Here is a 24,974-nt window from a genome sequence, read left to right as displayed (position 1 = left end):
ACTGATATGCACCGGCCGTGCCTTGCCTTGGGTCTCCACTTAAACTGCAAAACCGAAGGGTGACGCGTGGAGACAGATGAGTTGATTCCTCACCTATCAGCTGTCACCGGCGGGTGACAAGCCAAGGGAAACTGGGTTAACTCTCCTTGTATGGCTGCGGTAGGCATGCAGTGTGCAATTCACACAAAACAAAAATGAAATGGTTTAAAGAAAGAAATGGGCTACAGCGTCTATGCTTTGCACAAAGGTACTCTGAGAGTCTCGCCCCAACTCCACCGTCTACAACTCTACCAGTTGTAGACGGCTGCCGATCAGCTGTCCTGGTTATTTCTCTCTCTCCCTCTTTTTCTCTCTCGGCCTTTCTCTTCCTGAGAGACGTATAATCAGCCTCAGGCTACATAAGTCTCAGGTGTACTTTTACCTTCCCAGGTGTTCATTCTTTTAGTGCAGCAGCAGAATGAGGTAGGCTCCAGTTCATTCTTTTATTTGTTCTACATCAAACCTTTACCTGGTTGCTGGTCGGCTTTGTGATGTTGTTAGATTCGTTATTCAACATTTTGGTGGTGTTGCTATACAACAAATTGAATTGAATAAGTTGTTTCTCAAAACGGTAAGCGGATAGGTTAACCAAATAGATGTTTTTACTTTTATTTTATAGTGTAATCTATGAGTTATAGTGACAACGGATGTTACTATGGCAATTACTGTGACGTTTTTTAGTAGACTTCTTCAAACACTGTCTTGATAGAAAGTATTTACTAGGAGGTTATTACCGTTTTCCAGATATTTAGGTATAACTTTATGAGCAAACCAACATACCAGATTGTAAAATTGAATGTATTGATCACCTGATTAGAAATATATATGATCAAATCTATTTGTTACTCATACAACTACTTACATGTCTATCTGCCTGCGTACTTACCTGTGGACCTACATTTATATCTGTCTAGTAACCTGTTTTTCATTAACACAACTATCTCCATTGATTGAAATGTCAGTACAGTTTCTACTCCGCTAAATAGAACCGCTTTCTAATTCAGCAAATCCTGTCAATTTCTGTTCAGGCCGACACATTCCCCTTAAAGTTCAGCAGTTCCCGAAGGCTACTGCAGTCAGGAGGGGTGGGAGGGGTCGGGGGGGGTACTATTGTATGTCCTTCTCCAGATGATCCGGGTTCGTGTCAGTTACATTAACTCAACTATTGGTGGTTATGTTGTTTTAAAATATCAATGAATAAATCCTCCATTAAATGCATTAAGTGTCTGAATATTTTTACATTTTTGTTCTCCAGTAAAGAGAATGAGACAGTCCATCAGTGAGTCCAGCAGAGTCTATCAAACATCTCTACACAACATGATCTTCCTCTTCTTCATTAGTAAGTTCCGCTTGTTTATTCACATCAACATAAGAGGACTGCGTATCCTTCACCTCGGCACAAACAAACTAAAACATCATTGTCGAAGGGATTATGCAACATCAAGCATAAGAAGTATTGTCAGAAGTAACTCAGATCTCGTTAAAATGTGCTTCCATCGTATCCAAACTATCTCAAGGATCTCCAATTGAACCAGAGATCATGACTAGAGACAAATATTTATTTGTATTCATCTGTTTTACCATTTCATGATGACGCAGGGGAGGCATCCATCCAAGGCTCAAAACCTCGGAAGAGAGTGGATAGTGGAGGGGGCAGGAGGGAGGGGCAGGAGGAGGGACAGGAGGGAGGGGCAGGAGGAGGGGTTAGCTGGCTCATTAGCATTAACAGATCGTTTTGAGTAGAGCTGTTTTAGGCAGGCTGCAAAGGGTGTCGTTAATAATGATCCTTGTGGATTTCAACCAAAGGATGTTCTAGACATTTCATTCAGACCACAAAGAACCATATCAACTTGTTTTAAAAGGGCACAATATGTCCCCCTTAACTAAATACAATCTAGATCTCTACCGAGTACAGCAGTGAGGCCTGTTAAAGAGTATTGATTGCCCTCAATATTTGTAATGATCACAGGTGGAAAAGGTCTCCTCAGTTACATCAACAATCAAGACCAAAACACTGATTGACACTAATGGTGTTAAAGCGATCTCGTCAGGGATGAATCTTTCTAAAAATACAGGAACTCTTGAGATGTTTTTAAACAACGGTAGTTTATCAACAGAACAGGATAAAATACTTTTCAAACAACATAAAGTAATCGATTGCTGAATACCCTACACAACAAATCTATTGATTAATTCAACATGGTGACAATAAAACATATTTTTGGAAAACATGTTAGGACCTGGTAAGCACCCTTACTTCCATTTTGAAGATAATAGAAAGGCTCAGATTTAATATTATTAGTATGATTTTATTCATCACCGCACCAAGTTCTGTAGTGTGATGGTATCAGGTGTATTGATCTAGGATGGATGGTATCAGGTGTATTGATCTAGGGTGGATGGTATCAGGTGTATTGATCTAGGGTGGATGGTATCAGGTGTATTGATCTAGGGTGGATGGTATCAGGTGTATTGATCTAGGGTGGATGGTATCAGGTGTATTGATCTAGGGTGGATGGTATCAGGTGTATTGATCTAGGGTGGATGGTATCAGGTGTATTGATCTAGGGTGGATGGTATCAGGTGTATTGATCTAGGGTGGATGGTATCAGGGGTATTGATCTAGGGTGGATGGTATCAGGTGTATTGATCTAGGGTGGATGGTATCAGGTGTATTGATCTAGGGTGGATGGTATCAGGTGTATTGATCTAGGGTGGATGGTATCAGGTGTATTGATCTAGGGTGGATGGTATCAGGGGTATTGATCTAGGGTGGATGGTATCAGGTGTATTGATCTAGGGTGGATGGTATCAGGTGTATTGATCTAGGGTGGATGGTATCAGGTGTATTGATCTAGGGTGGATGGTATCAGGGGTATTGATCTAGGGTGGATGGTATCAGGTGTATTGATCTAGGGTGGATGGTATCAGGTGTATTGATCTAGGATGGATGGTATCAGGTGTATTGATCCAGGACTGATGTTATACGATGTATTGATCCAGGATGCATGTTGTTGAAGCCATTGAACTGATTTGTGTTTTAACTATGCCATATCCTATCCAAGTGAGTAAATTATAATCATGCTACCGCCTATATAAAATGATGCTGATCATAATGAAATACTGTTGATCATGTTTACATGATATTGCTGAAATATTTGTGATGCAATGATAGTGTCAGGGGACGTCAACTCTATATGTAGACTTGCAGCCAGGTATGTTTTGGCTAGAAGGGAAAACTATTTTTTTTTACTGTGTTTAGAGACAAAACAAGTTTTCTGTTTTAAATTTCATCATTTATGTTTCTGTTGCTGTTATGCAGTAAAATGAAGTATTGAAGTGACACTACAAGAGAATGCACATTGATTTACACGGGCGACTGTGGGTGAGTGGGGGAGCACGGTCGTCCTCCAATCAGAGGGTTGTGGGTTCGATCCCAGGCCCGGCTAACCCGCATGTCGTTGTGTCCTTGGGCAAGACACTTAACCCACCATTGCTCCTGTAGCTGCGACTACAGTGTGTGAATGGTAGTTACTGATGGCAGGTGTCACTGTGTATGGTTCTCCTGTCATCAGTGTATGAATGGGTGTGAATGGGTGAATGATGTCATGTAGTGTTAAAGCGCTTTGAGTGGTCAGAAGACTAGAAAAGCGCTATAAAAGTACAGGCCATTTACCATTTACCATTTACCATCGATTTACTGACCGCACCTATAGATGGTTCTAAATGCTTTGTCCCATGATTGATTGATCAGGTTTATTGCTCTAAGATGGAGGGTATCAGGTGTGTTGAAGCAGGCAGGCCCTCTCGGGTATGTAGATGCAGAGACAGTCTGATTTATTTTGGTATCAAACCCTGCTCTGTCAGCAGACGCTTTCAGACAAGTAATCTCTTGAATAGAATTCTTATGCTTGTTGACACTTGATTTTCCCTCTTGAGTCTCTTGAGTTAAAAAAACCCTTCCTGTACATTCTTCTTGTACATGTACATGATTGTTGACTGAAATGAAATCATTCTTCATTGCGTTTTATAGTTATTGATACAAGAAGCTCAAATAAAGTCTTCATTTCGAGTCGTATAAAAGAAAGTTCTCTACTTGACTTTTTTTCTTCTTTTCACATTAAACTTTAGAATCAAAAATATATTCTATTTCCTCTGAGTAAACTCTTCATACCACAGAATACTTTGTATTCTTATTTGACCTGCTGATGCCTCCTCCGGCAGTCTTTCTTCCAGGAGTTCGACAGCAGGAGTCCCAGAAGGACCCGTGCCTCAGCGGCTCATGTAATCCACAGCTCGGTGACTTAATGGTGGGTCGATCCACTCAGCTGTCGGCCTCTTCCACCTGTGGTCTGGATGAACCACAGAACTACTGCATCATTGGATACCTGGAGGTCAGAGGTCTCCTTTAATAAGTGGACGGTTTCTGTGTATAGTCAAAGATCATCAAGTCTCTACTGAAGGAAAAACTAAGACACTCTGATAAACGGATTATTAAATTAAAACCTGATATTCAAATCCAAGAACCTAGTTTGAGTCCATTGTAGTATTTTATGCACTAACGTATATAGTATATGTTTCTGTGTAAAATACTGCTAGATATTTTATACGGAAACATCCAAGTTTATATATAAGTTCAGCTGAACATCTCTCTCTTATTTTCTCTCTCTCTCCCCCTCTGTGTGTGTCTCTCTCTCTCACTCTCTCTCCCTGATTGACGTGTCTCTGGCATGAACTCTGACTCTCATACTCAAACATGTTCTGATCTGTCACTTTATTACCTCACGCTGCTCGACCCCGAGGAATCACTTTTCCTTTGTACTGCAGCTTTTTCCTCGTCTCTTTTCATTCTCTTAAAGAGACGCTTTTTTCTGTTCTATAATATTTACTTTTTCTTAGTGTTCTTTTATCTTTGGTGCATAACTTTTTAATTTATTTTTCAGTTCTTTGTTTGTTTTTCTTGATTGCTTAAAACATTTGTCCACTCTGGGAACACAGGCAGAAACAGAAGCTCACTGGCCCAAATCACTCACAAAACATTAAAAACATGCAACCAAAGCAAATATTTCTATCAAACACCACAACTTGTGGTCAGATGCATTACATTTGTTTTAGCAATAATGCACAATGGACAACAAAATACAGCCATCAATATGAAAAGAAATGAGAAAAACTGTGTGTGTATTTTTTGGTTTATGCAAGTTCATTAGTCCACAAACATCTGCGTTATTCTGAGGAACAGTAATACATAAATAAACTCAATAACAAAATAAAATAAAAAATTACGTAGTAAAGTCAATATTATATCCCTATTCCACCTCAATTTTTCTTTTTTACTGAAGATAAAAAAGCAATGAAATGAAAAAACTTTCTGTGCAAACATCATTGCTGGGGTCCGATAATAGTGCTTGTAAAGCTGATGGTCAGATATGTCTGGCTATATTTTTGTACTTTTACCTTTTTTTTTGGTAACCACTGGTTCAATGTGTCTTTGTCCATCAGGAGGAGCAGAAATGTTTTACATGTGACTCTCGTCTGCCATACGATCGCTATGGCAACGCTCACAGCCACCGCATTGAGAATGTCATCACAACCTTTGACCCTGAAAGAAAAACGAAGTGGTGGCAGTCTGAGAACGGTAAGTTAAAGAAATTAAAATATCTCAAAGGCAAAAACCCTCCAATTAAAGAGATCTTCTGAATGTAATGTCTAATCTGTTTAACGTTCTATTTCCTGTTTTGGATTGTGAATGCACCACTGACCCCTTGTCTGATGTGTTAAATATCAAAACACAATTGAGATATTTTTAATTAAACAGTGAGATTTACTGTTTAGAGCAGGGGTGTCGAACTCTTAGGTAAGGGGCCACATAAGTGAATACAAAAGCAATTTATTCATTCGATCATTTTGCTTTTGTGTCTTTCGCACCACCCGTTTAAAATTTGCCTCATTTGTGTCTAGACGCGTCTGTGCATTGACTTTGCGTGGACTCTACTCGCGCAAATAAGTCGCTTTGCTTTTGGTTTGAACGCACAATTAGCCCACCATTACACCCCTAGAGGTCGCTCGCACTCCCCCAGGGGTGCCTGCTCCCCACTTTGGGAATCCCTGACATATGCGATGATATAACGTGGCCCAGATTAATGCGATAGCAAAGTATTTTGACCGGCATACCGAAAGTAAACACAGTTAACCCCACAAACGAAACCGCCACTAGGCAAGGCAATTTTATTTGTATAGCACATTTCAACAACAAGGCAATTCAAACAAACATAAAGCAAGTTATATCTTCTAGTGACAGCACTGATAATTAACGAAGTAACAGATGTAATAGTTCCCTACTAACTGGCCTGCATACCTGTGTCTTGTCTGTAGGAGTTCATGAGGTCAGCATCCGGCTGGATCTGGAGACTTTGTTCCAGTTCAGTCATCTGGTCCTCACCTTCAAGGTACCTTTTTACAAACCTGTTGAGTTCAACTATTACATGTAATGATCACAGGCTTCCCTGAATCTGATTCATACAACATCCCAGTCATTCAGTTTGAGGAATCAGGACTACTAAACCTTTACTTACCGGTACTTTCTTTTTTGTCATAATTTAAGCCTCCTGCTCACGTTACTTCGCTCTTTCTTTTACTCTGTTAAATAATCAACATTTTGCTCAATTAAAAGAACACATTGTTCCAAATGGGTAGAAGCCATATCCTTTCAAGTGGCATATATATCTATATGTATAAGTGTATATACTGTATATACAAAGTCTTGTGTGTTGTCTGCAGAGTTTCCGTCCGGCGGCCATGTTGGTGGAGCGATCAAAAGATTTTGGACAGAACTGGAAGGTTATTCGTTACTTTGCAGAAGATTGTTCGCTGTGGTTCCCTTCTGTTTCCAAGCAGCCAGCTGATAGCATCGATGACGTTGTTTGTGACAGCAGATACTCTGGATCAGATCCGTCCACCAACGGAGAGGTAACACATTCAAACGTCTTTCTTTATGTCATCGGAAAACGTCCCTACAAATTGGAAACTTTGAAAAAGAATTCTGAAAAAAGTGCAAAATGGTTAATGTCTAATCAAATAATGTAAAGTCAATTACTGACCATACACCCATTTGGACCATGTGGTGGCATTAAGCCTTGCATTTGGGCTTACTGTGTATATGTTGATGCATATCCTGTCATAAAAGAACTGCATGAAGTGGTGCAGACCATGGAATTGGACACTCTGTAAGGTATCAATGAGATGCATTTCAGTTCAATTACAGCAATAAGCTCTAGAAAATGTCTCCACCAAGTGACTCTTATGAAACCAGAGGATACAAACTTCTTCACAATCATGACTAATAAACCCACATGACAACACATTACATTACAGACACACGTGAGCAGATTATTTCACGAAAAATATATATTTTTCTATTTGCTTAGAAATTTGTAGCATATTCAAACAGTTTACTTTGTACAATAGGTGGTGCTGAAAGCTCTCGATCCTATCTTTGAATTAGGAAACCCATACGCAACAAATATCCAAGGTGAGTTTACATTTACACAAATAGATTTAATATTTACCCATGTTCATATCAGACCTACAAAGAAGAAGATATTTAATATTCATACATGTTCGTATCATACATAGAAAGAAGAACATATTTTGCTTGCAGATCTAATCACGGTGACAAATATCCGGGTTAACTTCACTGGTCTCTTCACGTTGGGCGACACTCTGCTGGGTCGAAGACGCAGGAACCCTCAGGACAAATATTACTACGCTCTTTACAACATGGTGGTCAGAGGCCACTGCTTCTGTCACGGACATGCCAGCCGGTGCACGCCTGTGGACGGAGGACGAGGAGACGTCTTCACACACACCGCCATGGTAGACCATGTGTCTCTTCACCACTGTCAGAGTGACTTGAATATTGAAATGTTGAGAGACGTCTCTCCTCATGTCAATGTCTCTTTGGAGCAGGACACGGATGGGTTAGGGTTACCCTCAAAGACATTTCTTTCTCTTCTTCAGATTCACGGCAGATGTGTTTGTCAGCATAACACAGCAGGAGAGAACTGTGAGAGATGTCAGGACTTTCACCACGACTCCCCCTGGAGGCCTGGAGGGGAAAACCCTGCCAACACCTGCAGGAGTAAGCTCCGTGTTCAGACCAACATAACACAGCAATCGTGAACTCTTCTTGCTCTGTAGTCATGTCCCACAATCTGTCCATCCTCCAGGATGCAACTGTAATGGTCACTCGGACTCTTGTCACTTCGATGCTTCTCGCCTTGAAGCGACAGGCGGGCTGAGCGGCGGTGTGTGTGAGGACTGCCGCCATGACAGGATGGGTTCTCAGTGTGAGAGCTGTGGGCCATTTCTCTATCAGGATCCTCACAGGGCAACAGACGACCCGCAAGCTTGCATACGTACGCTTCACCCGCTTTCATTCATGTCATTCACAATTAGACATATTTATTTTAATATCTTTATTTTTTATTTAAAAAAGCACACATTTCAAATAGCATCTAATTTTGAGAAACATTCCTAGCCTAATATATTTTGTTAGATGCCAAGAAACACAATAGTAATAGTTAAATAAAAATAAATATGCATATATTAGGAACGAAATATTTTTTTTCAACATTTCCAAATGGAACAGAAAGATGGCGGCTGACTTCTAATGCACATGAAGACCACTTTGCTTTTGTTAAATACTGCAGCATTTCCTATGTGACGGTCTTTAGGGAGGTGGGGGGATCTGGTATTGGGCTGCTAGGTACCAACCCACATGTTGAAGAGTCCAAATGAAAACTGCAGACGCTGATTCGAATTTATCATTTTCACTATCATTTTACACCTTCAACAAACTTAACAAGCAATAAACGTAACGAGAGTTCGGAGACAACCCCTTCCTCTTGTCACAGCTGGACAGCATCAGATTATTAACGATACCGCCAAAAGAAAGGAATCAATTTAGGTCACAATTACATTTTAGGCAAATGAGAGAATACGGTAAATAGTGAAGAATGACTCTCACTGTCGTTGGTGTTCTCAAACCTGAGATGATTGAGGGATCTTACAGTGTGAGTCATGGAATCTATGCAGAGCTACATTTGTATACGTACACGTTCATATTCCTTCATGTTCCTGTGTCGCAGCTTGTGACTGCGACCCAGTGGGTTCGGAGGGAGGTGGTTTGTGTGACGCTCTGAGCGGCCGATGTGTCTGTAAAGAAAACGTGGAGGGTCGCCGCTGCGATCAATGCAGAGTCGGCTTCTTCGGTTTGAGAGAGGACAACCCCGCCGGCTGTCAGGGTGAGGAAAACCTCTGATATCTCCTGTTTATGAACAAATAGATGACAAGATTCACACTTCCTCCTCAAGTTTGCACATCAAACTGCTGATGCTTTCATTCCTCTTAGAGAAACCTTGACAGGGTTTGTCGCATCTCATTATCTCTGTCTTGTGTGTGTTTCAGTGTGCAGGTGCCATGTTTTGGGAAGTCTTGGCTCATGTGATAAGCTGACAGGAAATTGTGAATGTGACCATTTGGCCAGTGGCCCTCAGTGTGATCAATGTCCGGTAGGTTTAAGAACCGGTGTCTGAATACAAGGTGCCTCCTTACTGACCTCTGGTGGTTTCTGGGGAGAATTAAAAGAACTGAATGTTTGACTGAACCGAAAAGACCTTCGATTAGGATTCAGCTCAAGTGTTCACCATGAATATAGAGCATTTCTACATAGAGGCCAATACAGTTGGTTAAATAAAAACGGTTTGGGCTCCTTGGTATTATCCATTCGTTCATTTGACTGAGACAATGCACAGATTCGTATCTGAACCAGAGTGAACTATAAGCTCATTACATCTGTAGTTCCTGGGCAGGAACCAGAGGATAACTTTGTTGTTAAAAATAATAATAATATGTATAAAAACTGGTGGTGATGGATGCAGGAAAAGAGTTCCCCACATATATGTATGTAATGCTGATTAAAGAAGAACACGTCTTTCTTTCACTTCTCCATACAAGTACATCAAAGGCACAGAAGAAAGAGAGCAGTAGTTGGTTCACATGTGAAGGCTTTTCTCTCTGTTTTCTCGTCAGGCCGGTTTCTGGGGTTTAGGGACCTCGGGGTTCAGATGTTCACCTTGTGACTGTGATGCTGGAGGCGCTCACAGCAACATGTATGTTTCTTCTTGCTTCATTTTGCTTTTTGGAAATATTTTGAAGCTGAATCCGCTTTCATACAATCAGTTGATGAGTGTATAAATTAAAATGAACCACTGACAGAAAAAGGACAACACATATCACATGACATGAACATCCACATTATAAGCGCTTTACAGGACAAATCCGAAGGCTTCGCGTGGCTTCGGCTACACCCATCTTAGAGCTCCGCCTTCACATTGATATTGAATACACATCTGTAAAGTTGTCACAATTTCATCTGGAGAGCAGAGACTCATAGCAGTGTTGGAATTCCCTTCTCCTCAGGTGTTCTCCACAGGATGGACATTGTCACTGTTTACCCAACATGGGGGGGCAGCGCTGCTCTGAACCTGCCCCCGGCTTCTTCTTACCTCCACTGGACTACTTCTTGTATGAGGCGGAGCTCGCTGCACCGCTGCATAGTGGAAGCTCTTCTTTTCCTACTACTACTCCTTCACCACCGTCACCATCTCATCTAGTGAGTTACAATGAGTAATGTGACGCTATTAACAATAATATCCATATATATATATATACATTATCTGTGTCTTCAGGTTGATCCTGTTGTTCTACCTCAGTGTGAGAAGTATTACAGAGAGCAGGGTTACGACATTAAGTACACTAACGGGAGACTCGTTCTGGTTCGGAGGACGCGGCGGCTCGCCGCCCGCCGAAGACGCCAACAGGTGGGACGTTGATTCGTTTCCTGTTCATTTTGACCAATGGGATCCCAAGTGTGACCATTCAGCCAATTCTGTTTACCTCCACTTCCCTAAGTATAACTGGTATTTGTATCCATTCTGCAGCAGAACAGCCTTCCTCTGGACCCGGGTCATGCCCTGCAGATCATTCCACGTCAGAGGAATGATTATCAACCTCTCACTTGGACCGGGTTGGGATTGGTCAGAGTGTTGGCTGGGGCGGGGCTTAGGTTCACTGTGGACAACATCCCATCATCTCTGGATTACCAGCTGGTAATTAATTACGAGTCAGAGGTAAATAAAACCGCCTTAGTCCTGGTCCTAGGCCTCATTCCTCAACAAACAAACATTCTCATTAATTTAAACCAGACAGCAGTCATGAGGATAATCGTGGATGCGCGTCCTACTTGAAATGTCTTCAATCAGTTTTTCCATTCGTTGCTATGGAGATTTTACCAAACTTGATTTGTGGAACCAAAAACCAAAAAGCCTCCTAATCTATGTAATATTATCCTGAAAATTATCCAGCTAGCTCAGTTAGCCACATAGTAGGAACGTGGTTCTGACTGTTCGAATTTTTGAAAAAAATGTACAAATGAGGGGATGTGTTTACTCCAGGAAATTTTAATTTATTATACCCTGTGAATAAGTTTGATATTTCCTTTTAATTTCAAATCAACTTGTAATAATGACGGGTTTAACCGTTAACAGTAAAAACACCTTGTGAATGTTGATGCATATGAGAAATAAAGCAGAAAGAAAGAGAAATGAGCTGTTGCTGTAGAGATTATGCAGCAATATAGGTTATTCAGGTTGGGGTTAAGGGTATTTACAACTTCTTTCTTCATGCATTGTAATGTCAGCTGATCTTTTTTACAGTCTCCGTCCGATTGGCTTGCTTCAGTCAGCGTCGTCAAGGCGTCACCGGGCGACGGCGACGGCGGCTGCAGACGTGACCCAACAGGAAGTAAAAGTCTGCCTCTTCTTGGAAGATCCAGGTGAGGAAAAGTTAATAAACAATAAAATCTGTAAGGTAAGTAATCCCCTGTTCCCCATCAGTTACAAGAGAGCTTATTCAACCACTGCGTACGTTACCCCGGTAACTAAACCTAACCTTTACATTACATTACATTACAGGTCATTTAGCAGACGCTTTTATCCAAAGCGACTTACATTACACTTTAAACCCATGGCTTTTTCACATTTTTTGCCTGGGGAGCAATTATGGGTTAGGTGTCTTGCTCAGGGACACCTCAACATGGCACATGGGGCAGCCTGGACTCGAACCTGTAACAAACCCAGAATTTTCTCTCTTACAGAAAAAGACACAGCTTTATTTCTTATTCATTCAGCCAGTGCCTTTGACCTCCTCTGTATTTACATTCTAATAACTTATTATCTGTGTGTTACTTACTGTATCTTTGTCTCCAGACGAGGTGTTCTCGACTCTCCAGTGTGTCTAACCAGAGGCAGTCGGTACTTTGTGGGCGTGGTCTTTAACAAACATTCTGGATCAGATGGGTTCGGCGCACACATACTGGTTGACTCGGTGAGGAAGTCTTCATCGGTTCAACTGACTTTGACTCTCAGGGATAGAGTGTCTCAATGAACACTATTGTTATATAATATAATATAACACTGAAATAATGTATAATAAAAAGTTTTTTTTAACTAGATCCCTATTAACTTACGGCGTAGCAAAGGCTCAAAGATGACATAAGAGTACAGTTACTTCATCTAAAGTATCAGTAAACATGATAATTTGGTCATAGCATTCAGAATTTCTTCAAAGAAGGATCAGTTACAAAGACATCTTCCAGGAATAACATCAGTTGCCTTAAGTTGGACTTTATTGTTATTTAATACTTTTATTGTCAAGTTGTTTGAGGGTGTATAAAGTTGCGACTGCAATTTACTATTTCCTTTTACCTGTCGCTGCCTTGAGGCTTAATTCCAAGTGAAGTATTTTGTGCTGTAATCGTTGCTATCATCTGCTGCATGCTATCCCATCTGCAAACATCATCGCATAGCTAAGTAGCTAATAGCTTTATGGCATGTATTATCATCAACCCCCCAGTCCCACCTTCCCAGCACAATAGAGGCCCATGCCCCCCAAAAACCACCCACATCCTCCAGAGAGGGACATCAATAGGATATTTAAATCACAGAACCCCCAGAAATCAGCCAGCCCAGACTCTGTTTCTCCCTCCATCCTGCAGCGTTGTGCTGATCAGTTATCTCTGGTGTTTACCAACATCTTTAACACCTCACTATGTGCCAGCCTGCTTCAAGGCCTCCACCATCATCCCCGTCCCCAAAAAAACAAGGATCACAGGACTTAAGCCTAGTTTATGCTTCTGCGTTTTCAGAGCGACGCAAGGACACGCAGACACAAGAGCCCCTTGCGTGTCCCTTGCGTTCCTTTTCACACCTCCTTGCGTGCTTGCGTGCGTCGACCCATTTTTCTAGGCTTGCGTCAAAAGAACTTTTCTTCACAGAGAAGTCCCACAAGAACTCTTTGATATTGACCAGTAGTGCCTGACGCGCAGCGTCTCTAGAGAGTTTTAAATGTTCTAATTCCTTATGGAACTCTGGTGATTAATGGAAAAGCTTTTAACACAACAAAAACAACCAATTTACAGCAGACGGCAGTCTTTGTTAGGACCGTTTTGTACTAAAACACTATAACAGAAATTAAAATAATTTTGTCCCTTCAGCAAAACCCAAACATGGAAGGCACAAATATAATTAATGTAACAAATGAGCAAAATGTACAATAATGATAATGTATTGAATTATTTGTGTATTTTCAGATGGGTCTGATTCCGAGCATCGAGGCTGTTCAAGATTTCTGCTCACAGAGAGACGTTGACTCCTTCCGCCAATCTCACTGCATCGGATTGTCTGTTGAGCTCCAACCGGAGGAGTTGCTGCCAAAAGTCTGTGAGGGAATCACAAAGAGCCTTTCGGCACGGATACACAATGGAGCTCTTCGTAAGTAGTTTATCACATATAAACACAACAGAGACGTCCAGGAGGAGTTTGACACAACTTTTCTCTTCTCAGTTTGCAGATGTAACACGGATGGCTCACTCGGGCCGTCCTGCAGTGAAGTGGGAGGGTTCTGTGATTGTAAACCCAACGTGATTGGCCGTTGCTGTGATACCTGTGCACCATTGACGTTTGATTTTGGACCTGATGGTTGCAAACGTAAAGAAACTCTAACAACAACGATGCAGAAACACAAGAGTTTCTATTCTGAAATCGATAAAAAGCGATGACCTTTTTATCTGCTGTTTTGTTCACAGCATGTGAGTGTGACCCCCGGGGATCGCTGTCAGAGCTTTGCGAGCCGATCAGAGGTCAATGTGTGTGTCGCTCAGAGTTGACGGGTCGACGTTGTGATCGCTGCCAGCCGGCCTTCTGGGATTTCCCTTCCTGTCGACCGTGTGAATGTAACAAGCTGTCAGATGTGTGTGATGAACAGACTGGAGAGTGCCTTCACTGTAGGGAGCACGCCACAGGGGATATGTGTGAAAGGTTAGGTATATAGACATATTCATATATATATAACTAGAACAATATATCTACATATGTGTATGCAGATCACACTTTTTCAGTTTATATTTCTAATAATCCATTGCCGTGTTAAAAATCCCGCTATTCCAAAAGGTCATTAAAAACACCTGCTACAACTAATTTTCCTACCGGCATAATTTAGAAATATTCGGAACGGTAACGGCCTGTTATTTAATTCTTTAATGTTTCAGACCTGTAGATCTTCTGGTTCCAATGAGATTCCTGTGTTGCTGATGCAGGTGTGTCGAGGGTTACTATGGTAACCCGGTCTCCGGACAGCCCTGTCAGCCCTGCCTGTGTCCAGAAGTTCCAAACAGTGGACAATTCTTTGCTACTTCATGCAAACAAGACCCACAATCCCTCGCTCTCATCTGTAAATGCAGGGAGGGACACACAGGTAAGAAGTCCCTCTGGGGACAGATGGGAATCATCAACCTAAGAGCAGTGAGTCCTGATAGTTAATGGTTTAACTGATCAAACAGGTAGGTTACAGCTGGTTGTAATTAAGCCGGTCTGATTTGACATTAATACAGAGATGAGGATACAATATTATGGACTTGTTTCATCGATAAGACGACAGCCTCAGCACGCTGTATATTATATATATTTATAATATATGTGACGGTCTCAGGCCCACGCTGTGACAGATGCAGCCCCGGTTTCTATGGCGATCTGGGTTTGCCAGGTAACAGTTGTAAGCAGTGTCCCTGCAACAACAACATCAACCCGGGGGACCGCGATGCATGCAACAGCCTGACTGGAGAATGTCAGCGCTGCCTCTACAACACGATGGGACCACGCTGCCAAGACTGCAAACCTGGTTACTACGGCGACGCCATGGACCAAGCATGCAAAGGTAACTACCAGGGTATCAAATAATAATACAATGTTATTATTAATAATGAGAGGAAGAAAAAGACACAGCGAAAAGGGCTGCTTATTATCCCGCACATCTCATAGCTTCATTCACTGCCAAGAGACCAGGACCTCAGCCTCGGGTTAGGGTTATGGAAGAGAGTTTCACCTCATCCTCACTTCTCTCCTTCTTTCTGCTGATGCTGCACCCAGCCACATGTTGATTGATGCTCCTCTTGACCCTTAGTTACTTGAACTCTTTCACTTGGCGGTGAACCTCAGCCTTCAGTGTTTCATTTCTAAAACATAGCTTTGGATCAACACTAAATATTATATTTGTATATGTACACACGACACCATTTGTGACCACCCTTTCTAGTTGGGGCCACCGGCACCGAGATGCCAGCTCACGGCCATAATTCTCAGTATTTACAATAATAACGTGACATCGTAGGAAAAACAAACCTTTTCATGCCACAGCTTCACGCCTTCCAGTCGCACTATTCGTGGCCACGAGTCGGAGCTACCAGCACCGGGACGCCAACTCACAGCTAATCTTCAGTATTTACATAATGTAACATTAACAACGTAACTTAACAAGGTAACCTAACAATTCAACTTAAGAATGTTACTCAACAAGGAATACAATCTGGCAACCAGGTAACGCAACAACTTAGCATAACAACGGTGCAAAATGCCGTATTATCACGGCGTAGCAACGAAATGCAATGATATGTTATTTTTTGAATATTTCTCTTTTCACCAACCATTAACCCACTCGTTCCCTATGAAGATCACTTCTTTTGTTTTCCTGGCAATACTGTAGAAAGCAAGATATGTGGCAAACACAGGTTTCCTTCCCCCCTTATTACATATAATAATCTTTGTAATCAATCATTCCTATGAATATTTCTTGAATATTTCTTGAATATTCTTTTGAATATTTATTAACGTTTTTTTTCAACAACCATTAACCCACTGGTTCCATATGAAGATCACTTATTTTGTTTTCCTGGCAATATTGTAGAAAGCAAGATATGTGGCAAACACGTTCAGCTCAGGGAGCTGAGGGCTGAGACTTCTCCTCCATTCCGACCATGATTTACCTCATGGAGTTATAGCAAGTCAGCTAGCAGGGCTACCTAAACTTCGCCCTACGCATTCTTCACCAAGGGAGATCATTCACCTCCTAGCGTTAGCCGCATCCATCACATCTCTCCTGGAATTCAACCCATTGGTCTCTGGCTGAAACTTCTCTCCAATAGGAACAGGATTATTTCTTTTTTCCAACAACACATTAACACATGCACACAATTTACATTTATACACTGTCACAGCTCCTTCTGTTGCTCTTTGGGATCTTCTACAACGGAAATGGCTTCACGTCAAAAATGGGCTCTGCAGCTCCTAAAAGATTTCTACTATTTTATGTGAGCACCAATGTTTTGAACTGGATGCGGTCAGCCACCGGTAGCCAGTGAAGAGAGCGGAGGAGTGGAGTTGTGAGTGAGAATTTAGGGAGGTTAAAGACCAGTCGAGCTGCTGCATTCTGGATGAGCTGCAGAGGTCGAATGGCGGTAGCAGGGAGACCAGCCAGGAGGGAGTTGCAGTAGTCCAGGCGTGAGATGACAAGAGCCTGAATCAGTACCTGGGCAGCCTTCTGAGTGAGAAGTGGACGTATTCTCCTGATGTTGTACAGCGTGTATCTACAGGATCGTGTTGTCGCTGAAATTATGCTAATTGGCGTAATTTCTGGAGCAAGACCATGCCTCCAACACCGTTATTCCGGTATCCCCGTAAATACCTCACTAACCCTCTTCCGTCCTCTTCCCCCCCCCTATCTTTACCTTTTTTGTAGGGCCTAAGGGGGTTCACCGTACTCAGGCACCACGGCAGATCCCCCGACCTAAGGCCGGCGCATATGGAATGCCGTTTTAGTCAAAATTAAATAAATTAAGAAATACATACATACATGAAATATGGATTTGAAATACATCATGAAATAAATAAATGAGGCAATAAATACATAAATATTAAATACATTTAATTATTTCATGGTACGTTTATTTCATAATGCCACTCTTCATTTCCCGAGTCTTTTATTCCATAATGCCGTTTTTCATTTCCAGAGACTTATTTCACAATGCCGTTTTACATTTCACGTTGAGTGTTGACATAATGGAAGACATCGGTGGGCTCCGAGGTAGCATGCTAGCATTAGCAGATCAAATCGATCAACATGGGTTTTACAAGCACCTGTGCTTGTAGTACGAGCGCTATTGTTGACTTCTTCAACTTGGACCTCTTCCACACGCACGCGGTGCTCAAGTCTTTTTTTTAAAACTTCGTCGTCTATGTATACATCTTGAAGAACACTTATCCGCCCTAGTATTTCCAAAAAACCCTATAATCAATAGTCAAAATCGTATCTGCAGAAAACCCATGTTGATTGTGGGGAGTCTAGATTCTAGACTCATTTGGTGGCGTGGACCTTACTAGTGAAATATGGACTCACAAAGGTTTTTGCATTATTGCCCACCTGAGTGTTGTTTTTGCCCAGCAGACTCCTGAGCCGCTTTCTTCTGATAAGCCAAATACGTTATTCTTTACCTGGTATGTTTACCTTTTCATGTCTTTATGTGTTTCTTAGAGTGCTCTTGTGACCGGCGGGGAACGGTGGTGACTGAGTGTCCTCTCGGAAGTCCTTGTTTCTGTAACTCAAAGACGGGACAGTGTCCCTGCAGGACCGGAGTGCTTGGCATCCTTTGTGACGAGTGTGCAGATGGATACTGGAACCTGCAGGGAGCATCAGGGTGTCAGGCCTGCAGCTGTGACTTTGTTCACTCCTTCTCCAACATCTGCGACAAGGCAAGAGGAACCAACATGGACAATCTCTTATTCCAGTCCTATATTCTATTGACTTTTATTCATTACACTCGTCATATTATTGATCTCACACTACAGAGCAGGCGTAAAGTTTCAATGTTGTCTTACATTTATGTGAACCCTGTTGTAATGTGTAAGTTGAAGGGATAAAACAACTGAACTTGATCAGCAGGTGAAGATTAGAGTTGGGGTTAGAAAGCCATGAATACATAATTAAAGACAGTAGATGAACCATTGATCAGAATGCATGTATTTAATGAAACAGTGATGCGTTCAGGTGACGGGACAGTGTCCATGTCGTCCTGAGTTCGGAGGAAGGCAGTGTGATGAATGTGGAGAAAATCATTTTGGGAATCCAGACGTGCAGTGCATCTGTGAGTGGAAAGCTTTCTTCACTTATCTGTGACACAACTCCAGCTGGTTTTGATTTAAGCTCATTGTGTCTCTTTCAGCTTGTGACTGTAACGTTGAGGGAACTGAGCATCCATCATGTGACCCTGAGACTGGTGAGTGCATCTGTCGGGTCGGAGTCTCCGGTATCTTCTGTGATGAGTGCACCCCAGGATACGTCTCAGAGTTCCCGGCATGCAACGAGTGCCACCCCTGCACCGCTCTATGGGCTGAAGACGTGACCGATGTGCAGCGAGCTGCCGTGAGGATGAGAACGTTCCTGCCTCACAATGGCTATGGCAACATGTTTCCCGGCGACAGTCGGCATCTACGACAAATGCTGAAGATGCACTCCATGTTGGAAAGCCTTGCCGAACTGAAGGGAGTCTCTCCTCCAAAGCTGGAGAAGCTGGAGAAACTATGTGCAAAAATGGGGTAAATTATGAAGTTCTGGACTTAAAGTTTTAGCACCGTATTCAAATATTCGCATACTTTTTTTAATTCATATATCAATACATCGGTAGTTAGGACTGTAAGGAGGTTATAAATCTGATTTTTTTTTTTTGTGTATTATCATTTCTTCTTTTGAACCAAAGCGCACATTTAGTGCCTGTTTAAAAAGTGAGACCCATTAACTTGTTACTTTCTGCTGACACATTTCTTTCTGTTTATAAACCAAGGGTAACCATTTATATGAACAATAAGTCCTGAGAATACTTGGGCCGGTGGCACTGTTCACGTTAGCACCTGTCATGAGCGTTTGGAGGGTGAATGATGACATGAAATGTTAACACGCTTTGATTGTAAGTGCTATACAAGTGTAGTCCATTTACCATTATTGATAAAAACAAATGTTTTGTCCTCTTCTAATGTTACATATGAAAACAAAGATGTTTTGTTTCCCCAGGAGGTTTTAAGTGAATCAGCTTTTGCTTTTGGACGATGCAAAATGTTAACCTCAATTATCAAACATCAACACTTTTTTCCTCACAGGAAGCTGCAAAACAGCATAGACCCAAATATGATCCTTATTGACCCGTCCCCTCTCCTCAACACTGAAATCAACAACATTCGTCTGGAGTTCAAGAACCTGGTGACCAGAGTAAAAGTGAAACACGTCGAGAACTCGGACAATGAAGATGAATACCCAGAAGGTACAGTGGTTTTAGGCCCCTGCTCGAAACATTGTCTAGCCATGATAAAAAGGTTACATCTCTGTAACCATGAGGTCTATTTCAATATCTGGGTGTTATAATAAAGGGAACACTTCACTGATCCTGTTTTAGAGCGGGTGGATGAAATCCAGAAGCTTCATGAAATCCAGAGGCTTCATGAAGCCTTTATATTGGATGAGAAAAGAGTGAGAAACGGCAATAAAGCCATCGAGGACTCAATGGACACCAGGCATCAAGTTAAACATGACTTGAGCATGTGCAGCAGCAAAGGAAACATGATGTCGGTGGAAAAGAAGGTCCAACAGCTAAGCATGGTCAATCTCAACAAAATCGTGAGTACTAATCTTAAGACATGACTCACACGCCAACCAATCAGTGTTTTGTATGAACAATACAGTGGTGTTTGCAGTAGCATCAGCTAATAATGCCAAGAGATAAATAAGCCTTTCTGTGACATGTCACCATTGTGTTGTGGTCTGATGCAGATCTGTGGAGGACCAGGTGTGGAGGGCTGTTCTGGATGTAGTGAAGCTCTGTGTGGAGAAAATAAATGTGGAGGTCCAAACTGTGAAGGGGTCCTTCCAATCAGTCAAAAAGCTTTAAGTACAGCAGAGAGAACAAAGGAGCGTTTCATCACCCTCCCATCCAGTATGGAGTTGTTCAAAAACAAGGCAGGTATACACTGGAGGGACCGGTGAAACAGCTGGAACCAGTCCACTTCATAGGATTTTAAGATAATTAATTTGTCGCACTTAATGAGTCAACAATAACATTATAACAAATATATTAAATTTAACCAGACTTCATAAGCAGCTTTTCTTTAGCCTGGTTCTGTAACCAAGTGAATACCAAGTCAAGTCAGTAAATTGAAGTGGATTCCCAATGGAAACCCAAAAGCGATACAAATGATGAATAAAGTTAAAATACAATTAGTATAGCCAATATTTAGTTCTGTTGTAAATAGTTGTTGCATGCATCTTGAACTCCTGATGATGCCCTTTGGGCCTTTGAAGACCTTTCGCCCAGCTGGAGCAGGCCCTAACCATTAGTCTGAACCAGCCCTAACTCTGAGCCTGAGCCTAAACCACCTAAGAAGCTAAACCAAGCCAGCCCTAACTATAAACCCGAATCAACCACCATATATGGAGCCAGTATCTATATTAGAACTTAAATAAAATGTAAATCCAATCCTAATTTCAGACTACTAAGAATAAATTGGTGGTGACACTGAGCCACATCAGATAGCCAGTGACTTTTCTGCTTCAAATTTAAATTCTTTCTGTGTATTTTGTGTCAGATCAATGATGGCCAACGACAAGCTAAGGACACCAAAGACCAGGGCAAAAACCTCCAGGACCAGATCAAGAAAAACATGGACTCTCTCAAGAGTGAGAAAAATAAAACCAAAGGGCTCATCCAGCGAGTCAAAGACTACCTAATAGGTCAGTGTTTAGATGATGGTGCAGGAACCTGGTTCTCACCTGGGGTTCCAACCTTTGATCAGTTTACAGATGAGATACTGTATCATTGGGCTCAAAGTAATATACCACAGCTTTAATATAACAATATTAAACCATTACTAATCAGGTATCCTCCCTGACAGATGACATGGTTCCTGCTGAGGATATTGGAAAAATGGCCCAGGCTGTTCTGGACATTCAGCTGCCAAAATTACCAGTGATCAATCACATCAATAATCTGCTGTCCAACGCGACCACTTCCCCAAAGAACCTGGACGATCACGCCAAGGATGCCCAGACTCTCGTGCACAAAGCTCAGGAAGTCAGGTCAGTGTCTGAAAACATGAAATCACCATTGGGTAAACATCTGCTGATTCTGAGAAGAAAAGGAAGAAGAGGGTCATTAACCAACAAACTAACCCTTTAACTTGAATATGAGACATAACCCTAACACAAAACATTAACTGGACCACATCTGGACTAAAACCTAAAACCTCAAGCTCTAACGAGAATACAAAAGTTTGACTCTTACCCCTTCAAATCTAACCTTCAACCAAGTTTGACCAAAACAAAAGATTGGAACTATAACCCAGAACTTTATCCAAAACACCAACTTTACCCAAACATAAATACTCTAACAGAGACAGCAAAGACAGCAAAGCTTAACTTTAAACACAACTCTTAAAAATATACCAAAATACCAAACTGACTAAAACACAGAACTCAACCTCAAACACAACACTTTAACAAAGACACAACATGTTAGCAAAGACATTAATTTCAAACACTGTAGCAACCAGTCTCAGTCTTCAATGGTTAACCTGTGCCACTTTCCAGTTTTTAGAAGCCTTTTGGAATATTGTATTAATGATTGTCTTTAAAAGGCTGCGTGAAGTACTCGTATGGGTTTGAGTAATATCTGACACATCAATGAAGGCTGTCGCTAAGAATTCACTTTTTAACATAGATTTTCGGATACTTAATCATTATTTATTAGTACTTTTTCAGAACAAGCATTGGGTTTTCTTCCTGCATATCTACTAATCCTGTAAACATCTGTTAGCTTTCAGTTACCTGGATGATGATGCCTGACGGTTTGTTTTGACCTCCATCTGAACACAGGGCCTTTATGAATTCACGTATTTTGAAGCTGTCTTGTTATTGCTTTTTATGTTGAGGGAGTGGACAAGAAACATTGATGTGACAGAGATCAGCAGAGATATTTATAAAGCAGAGGAAGCTCAGTCCAAAGCCAACAACAACCTGGACACAGGCAGCCAAGACAAAGACGTGGCAAAAGACCAAATCAAAGACGTAAAGATCAAAAACTTTTAAAATGTCTCTCATATTTTTTGCTTGAGTTCGGCAAAAATTGATCGTCAAATAAAATTGATGTGTTTAAACCCTTTTTTTTCAGATTAAAAACAAACTATATGACATCGAAGCAAAGCTGATGAGTCCTCAACCTGAAAGTTTGAAGGACAAGATCGATGCACTGACGAGGAAAACTGAACACAACAGAAACACAACCAGAAGGGCCCAAGCGGCTGCAGACTCTGCTTTAAACCAGACAACTGACACAGAACCAGTAAGACATCTGGCACAGAATTCTCTAATCAAGTGTATTCTTTAAAAAGGACAAAGTAATTATTGTGGGGGATTGCAGACGCAAGAGCCCCTTGCGTGTCCCTTGCGTGCCTTTTCACACCTCCTTGCGTGCTTGCGTGCGTCGACCCATTTTGGGTGCGCACGCAATGGCCTCTGATTCGCGGAGGGAGATCTCTGCAAACGCCGGTTTGCCAGTCGAGGGGAACAAAGTTGTGGAGGAAAATACGGGACAAATGTGTCCTTGATGAAAATCAGCAGTGGCGATGCACGGGGCAATAAAGTCTATGATACATAAATAAACAAACCAACGATTTCCACACACAAAGACGTGACTCTCTAGGTCGTCCTCAACAAAAACATGTTACTCCACCTGTTGTTCTGGCGGTGAACTGCTCTGCAACACACGCAAGACTTTTAGAACCATGAATTGAAACGAGGGTAAAGATGCAGACGCAGAAGCATGCGCAAGCCTTTAACTGTAAAAAAAAACAGCCCTTAACTTAAACCTGACCCTGCCCCAACTATAAACCTGAGCCAGTCATTTGTATAAACCACAGCCAGCCCCAATTATAAACCCGAACCAGCACTAACTAAAAACCTTGAACCAGCACTAACTATAAACCTGAACCAGCCGTTAGTATAAACATGAGGCCGTTCTAATTGTAACCCTGTGCCAGCCCTAACTATAAACCTTCGACCAATCGTAACTATAATCCGTTCCAGCAATAAATGTAAAACTGAACCAGCCCTCATTATAAACATGAACAACTATAAACCTGTACAGGCACTAACTCTAGATTTGGACAAGCTCTAATTATAAACCTGAGCTCGTCCAAATTATAACACTGAGCCAGCCCTAACTATGAACCTTGAACCAATCAAAACTATAATAAGTTCCAGCCATAACTTTAAACCTGACCCAGCAATAACTATACACCTGAGCCAGACCTAATTATTACCTCTGTCCATGTAACAGGAGCTTGCTAATGTGATATGGCTGCTTGAGCTTCTAAAGGAGAAGACAGCCAATCGGACGGCTGCAGAACGACTGACAAAGATGATGGAAGAGGCCGAGGAATTAAAGGAACAGGTGGAGGAAAAACTCCTCCAGCTATTCGGTACTCCAATTGTGATATCACAACCCAAGCATTTACCAAGACCAGAGTACTACTGTAGAATTCAAGCATCATAAATGTATTGTGTGTTGTCAGATATGGAGGAGAAGATCCAGCAGCTGATCCAGAATAAAGAAGGCAAAGAATCTGAAGTCGCCATGTTGTTACAAATGGTGGATTCACTTCAACAGGAGATCGCTAAACGAGCTAAGGGATACTCCATTTGTATCTCATAATAACTACTGAGAACTATATACTGTAAAACAGCCCTACCAATACTACTGACTACTGCATAGTCAAACACAGATCCTCATAAATACTACTGAGTGATGATGTGTAGCAGTCAAACCTCAGTTAAATATTTGACATTTATTCAATAAAATATTTTCCATGGCTATAAAAATTGTAAATAATTTGAGTTGTTTTTTATTTCAATTTTAAAATACTTAGTTGAAATGTGTCTGGGGCAAAGAAATAGAGCGGCTCTTCTTTTGTCTCTAGTGTCACGGCCATGCCATGTCCCTAGTCTGAGTGTGTCTGTGTGGTACTGAGCTCCTCTGGACTCCCTGATTGCATTTCACCTCACTTGCTCAGGCAAACAAGCTGCCTGCAATCCACTAATCACCCTGCAGTATATCTACCCCGGTTCTTCACCTACTCCAACAATCTTGTTGTTTCTGTTGACAATCACCAGTCTGTCTGCCGTTCCCTTTCTGGATCCCCCTGCCTTTTCCGATCGTGTCTCCATAATTGTTTCCCTGGCAATAAATACGTTCCTGCTGCTACTCCCTGGTCTGTCTGCACTTGGGTTCGCCACCACATATTGTAACATGAAGAATGATGACTTTTGATTCTTTGAGTCATAACAAGCCATCCTGTAAATACTTGGAAAAGGGGCTTCCTTTCCTGTCTCCTTTAGCAAATGAAAGGGGCTTTAATGCCTCCGTTCCTTGGTCCTTTAGCACAAGA

At 41.7% G+C, this 24,974-nt stretch overlaps 1 protein-coding gene across 2 annotated transcripts; it reads left to right on the top strand.

Moving 5' to 3' along the window:
- The first annotated feature begins 387 nt into the window (after positions 1-387).
- On the top strand, positions 388-24,418 carry lamb4 (laminin, beta 4). 2 transcript variants are annotated; one of them, XM_040163754.2, is made up of 35 exons: positions 388-462; positions 1,295-1,378; positions 4,264-4,433; positions 5,542-5,677; positions 6,415-6,488; positions 6,820-7,008; positions 7,507-7,570; positions 7,700-7,914; positions 8,059-8,179; positions 8,268-8,456; positions 9,189-9,344; positions 9,508-9,611; positions 10,132-10,211; positions 10,522-10,714; positions 10,791-10,922; positions 11,043-11,231; positions 11,817-11,935; positions 12,369-12,486; positions 13,751-13,931; positions 14,004-14,147; positions 14,246-14,477; positions 14,756-14,913; positions 15,148-15,372; positions 18,022-18,239; positions 18,535-18,631; positions 18,710-19,082; positions 19,641-19,801; positions 19,934-20,154; positions 20,308-20,493; positions 21,120-21,264; positions 21,426-21,609; positions 22,461-22,596; positions 22,700-22,870; positions 23,867-24,008; positions 24,102-24,418. In XM_040163754.2, the coding sequence occupies exons 2-35, from the start codon at positions 1,303-1,305 to the stop codon at positions 24,239-24,241; spliced, it is 5,439 nt and encodes a 1,812-aa protein (XP_040019688.2). In that variant the 5' UTR covers positions 388-462; positions 1,295-1,302; the 3' UTR covers positions 24,242-24,418. The 2 variants fall into 2 exon arrangements, with proteins under 2 accessions (XP_040019688.2, XP_077939282.1); XM_078083156.1 differs by lacking the exon at positions 388-462 and adding an exon at positions 1,153-1,176.
- The last annotated feature ends 556 nt before the right edge of the window (positions 24,419-24,974 follow it).

This window comes from Gasterosteus aculeatus, chromosome X, assembly GCF_964276395.1.
Source record: "Gasterosteus aculeatus chromosome X, fGasAcu3.hap1.1, whole genome shotgun sequence".
NCBI lineage: Eukaryota > Metazoa > Chordata > Actinopteri > Perciformes > Gasterosteidae > Gasterosteus > Gasterosteus aculeatus.
Note: the sequence above shows the minus strand (reverse complement) of the source record. Positions and strands in the feature narration are given on the sequence as shown.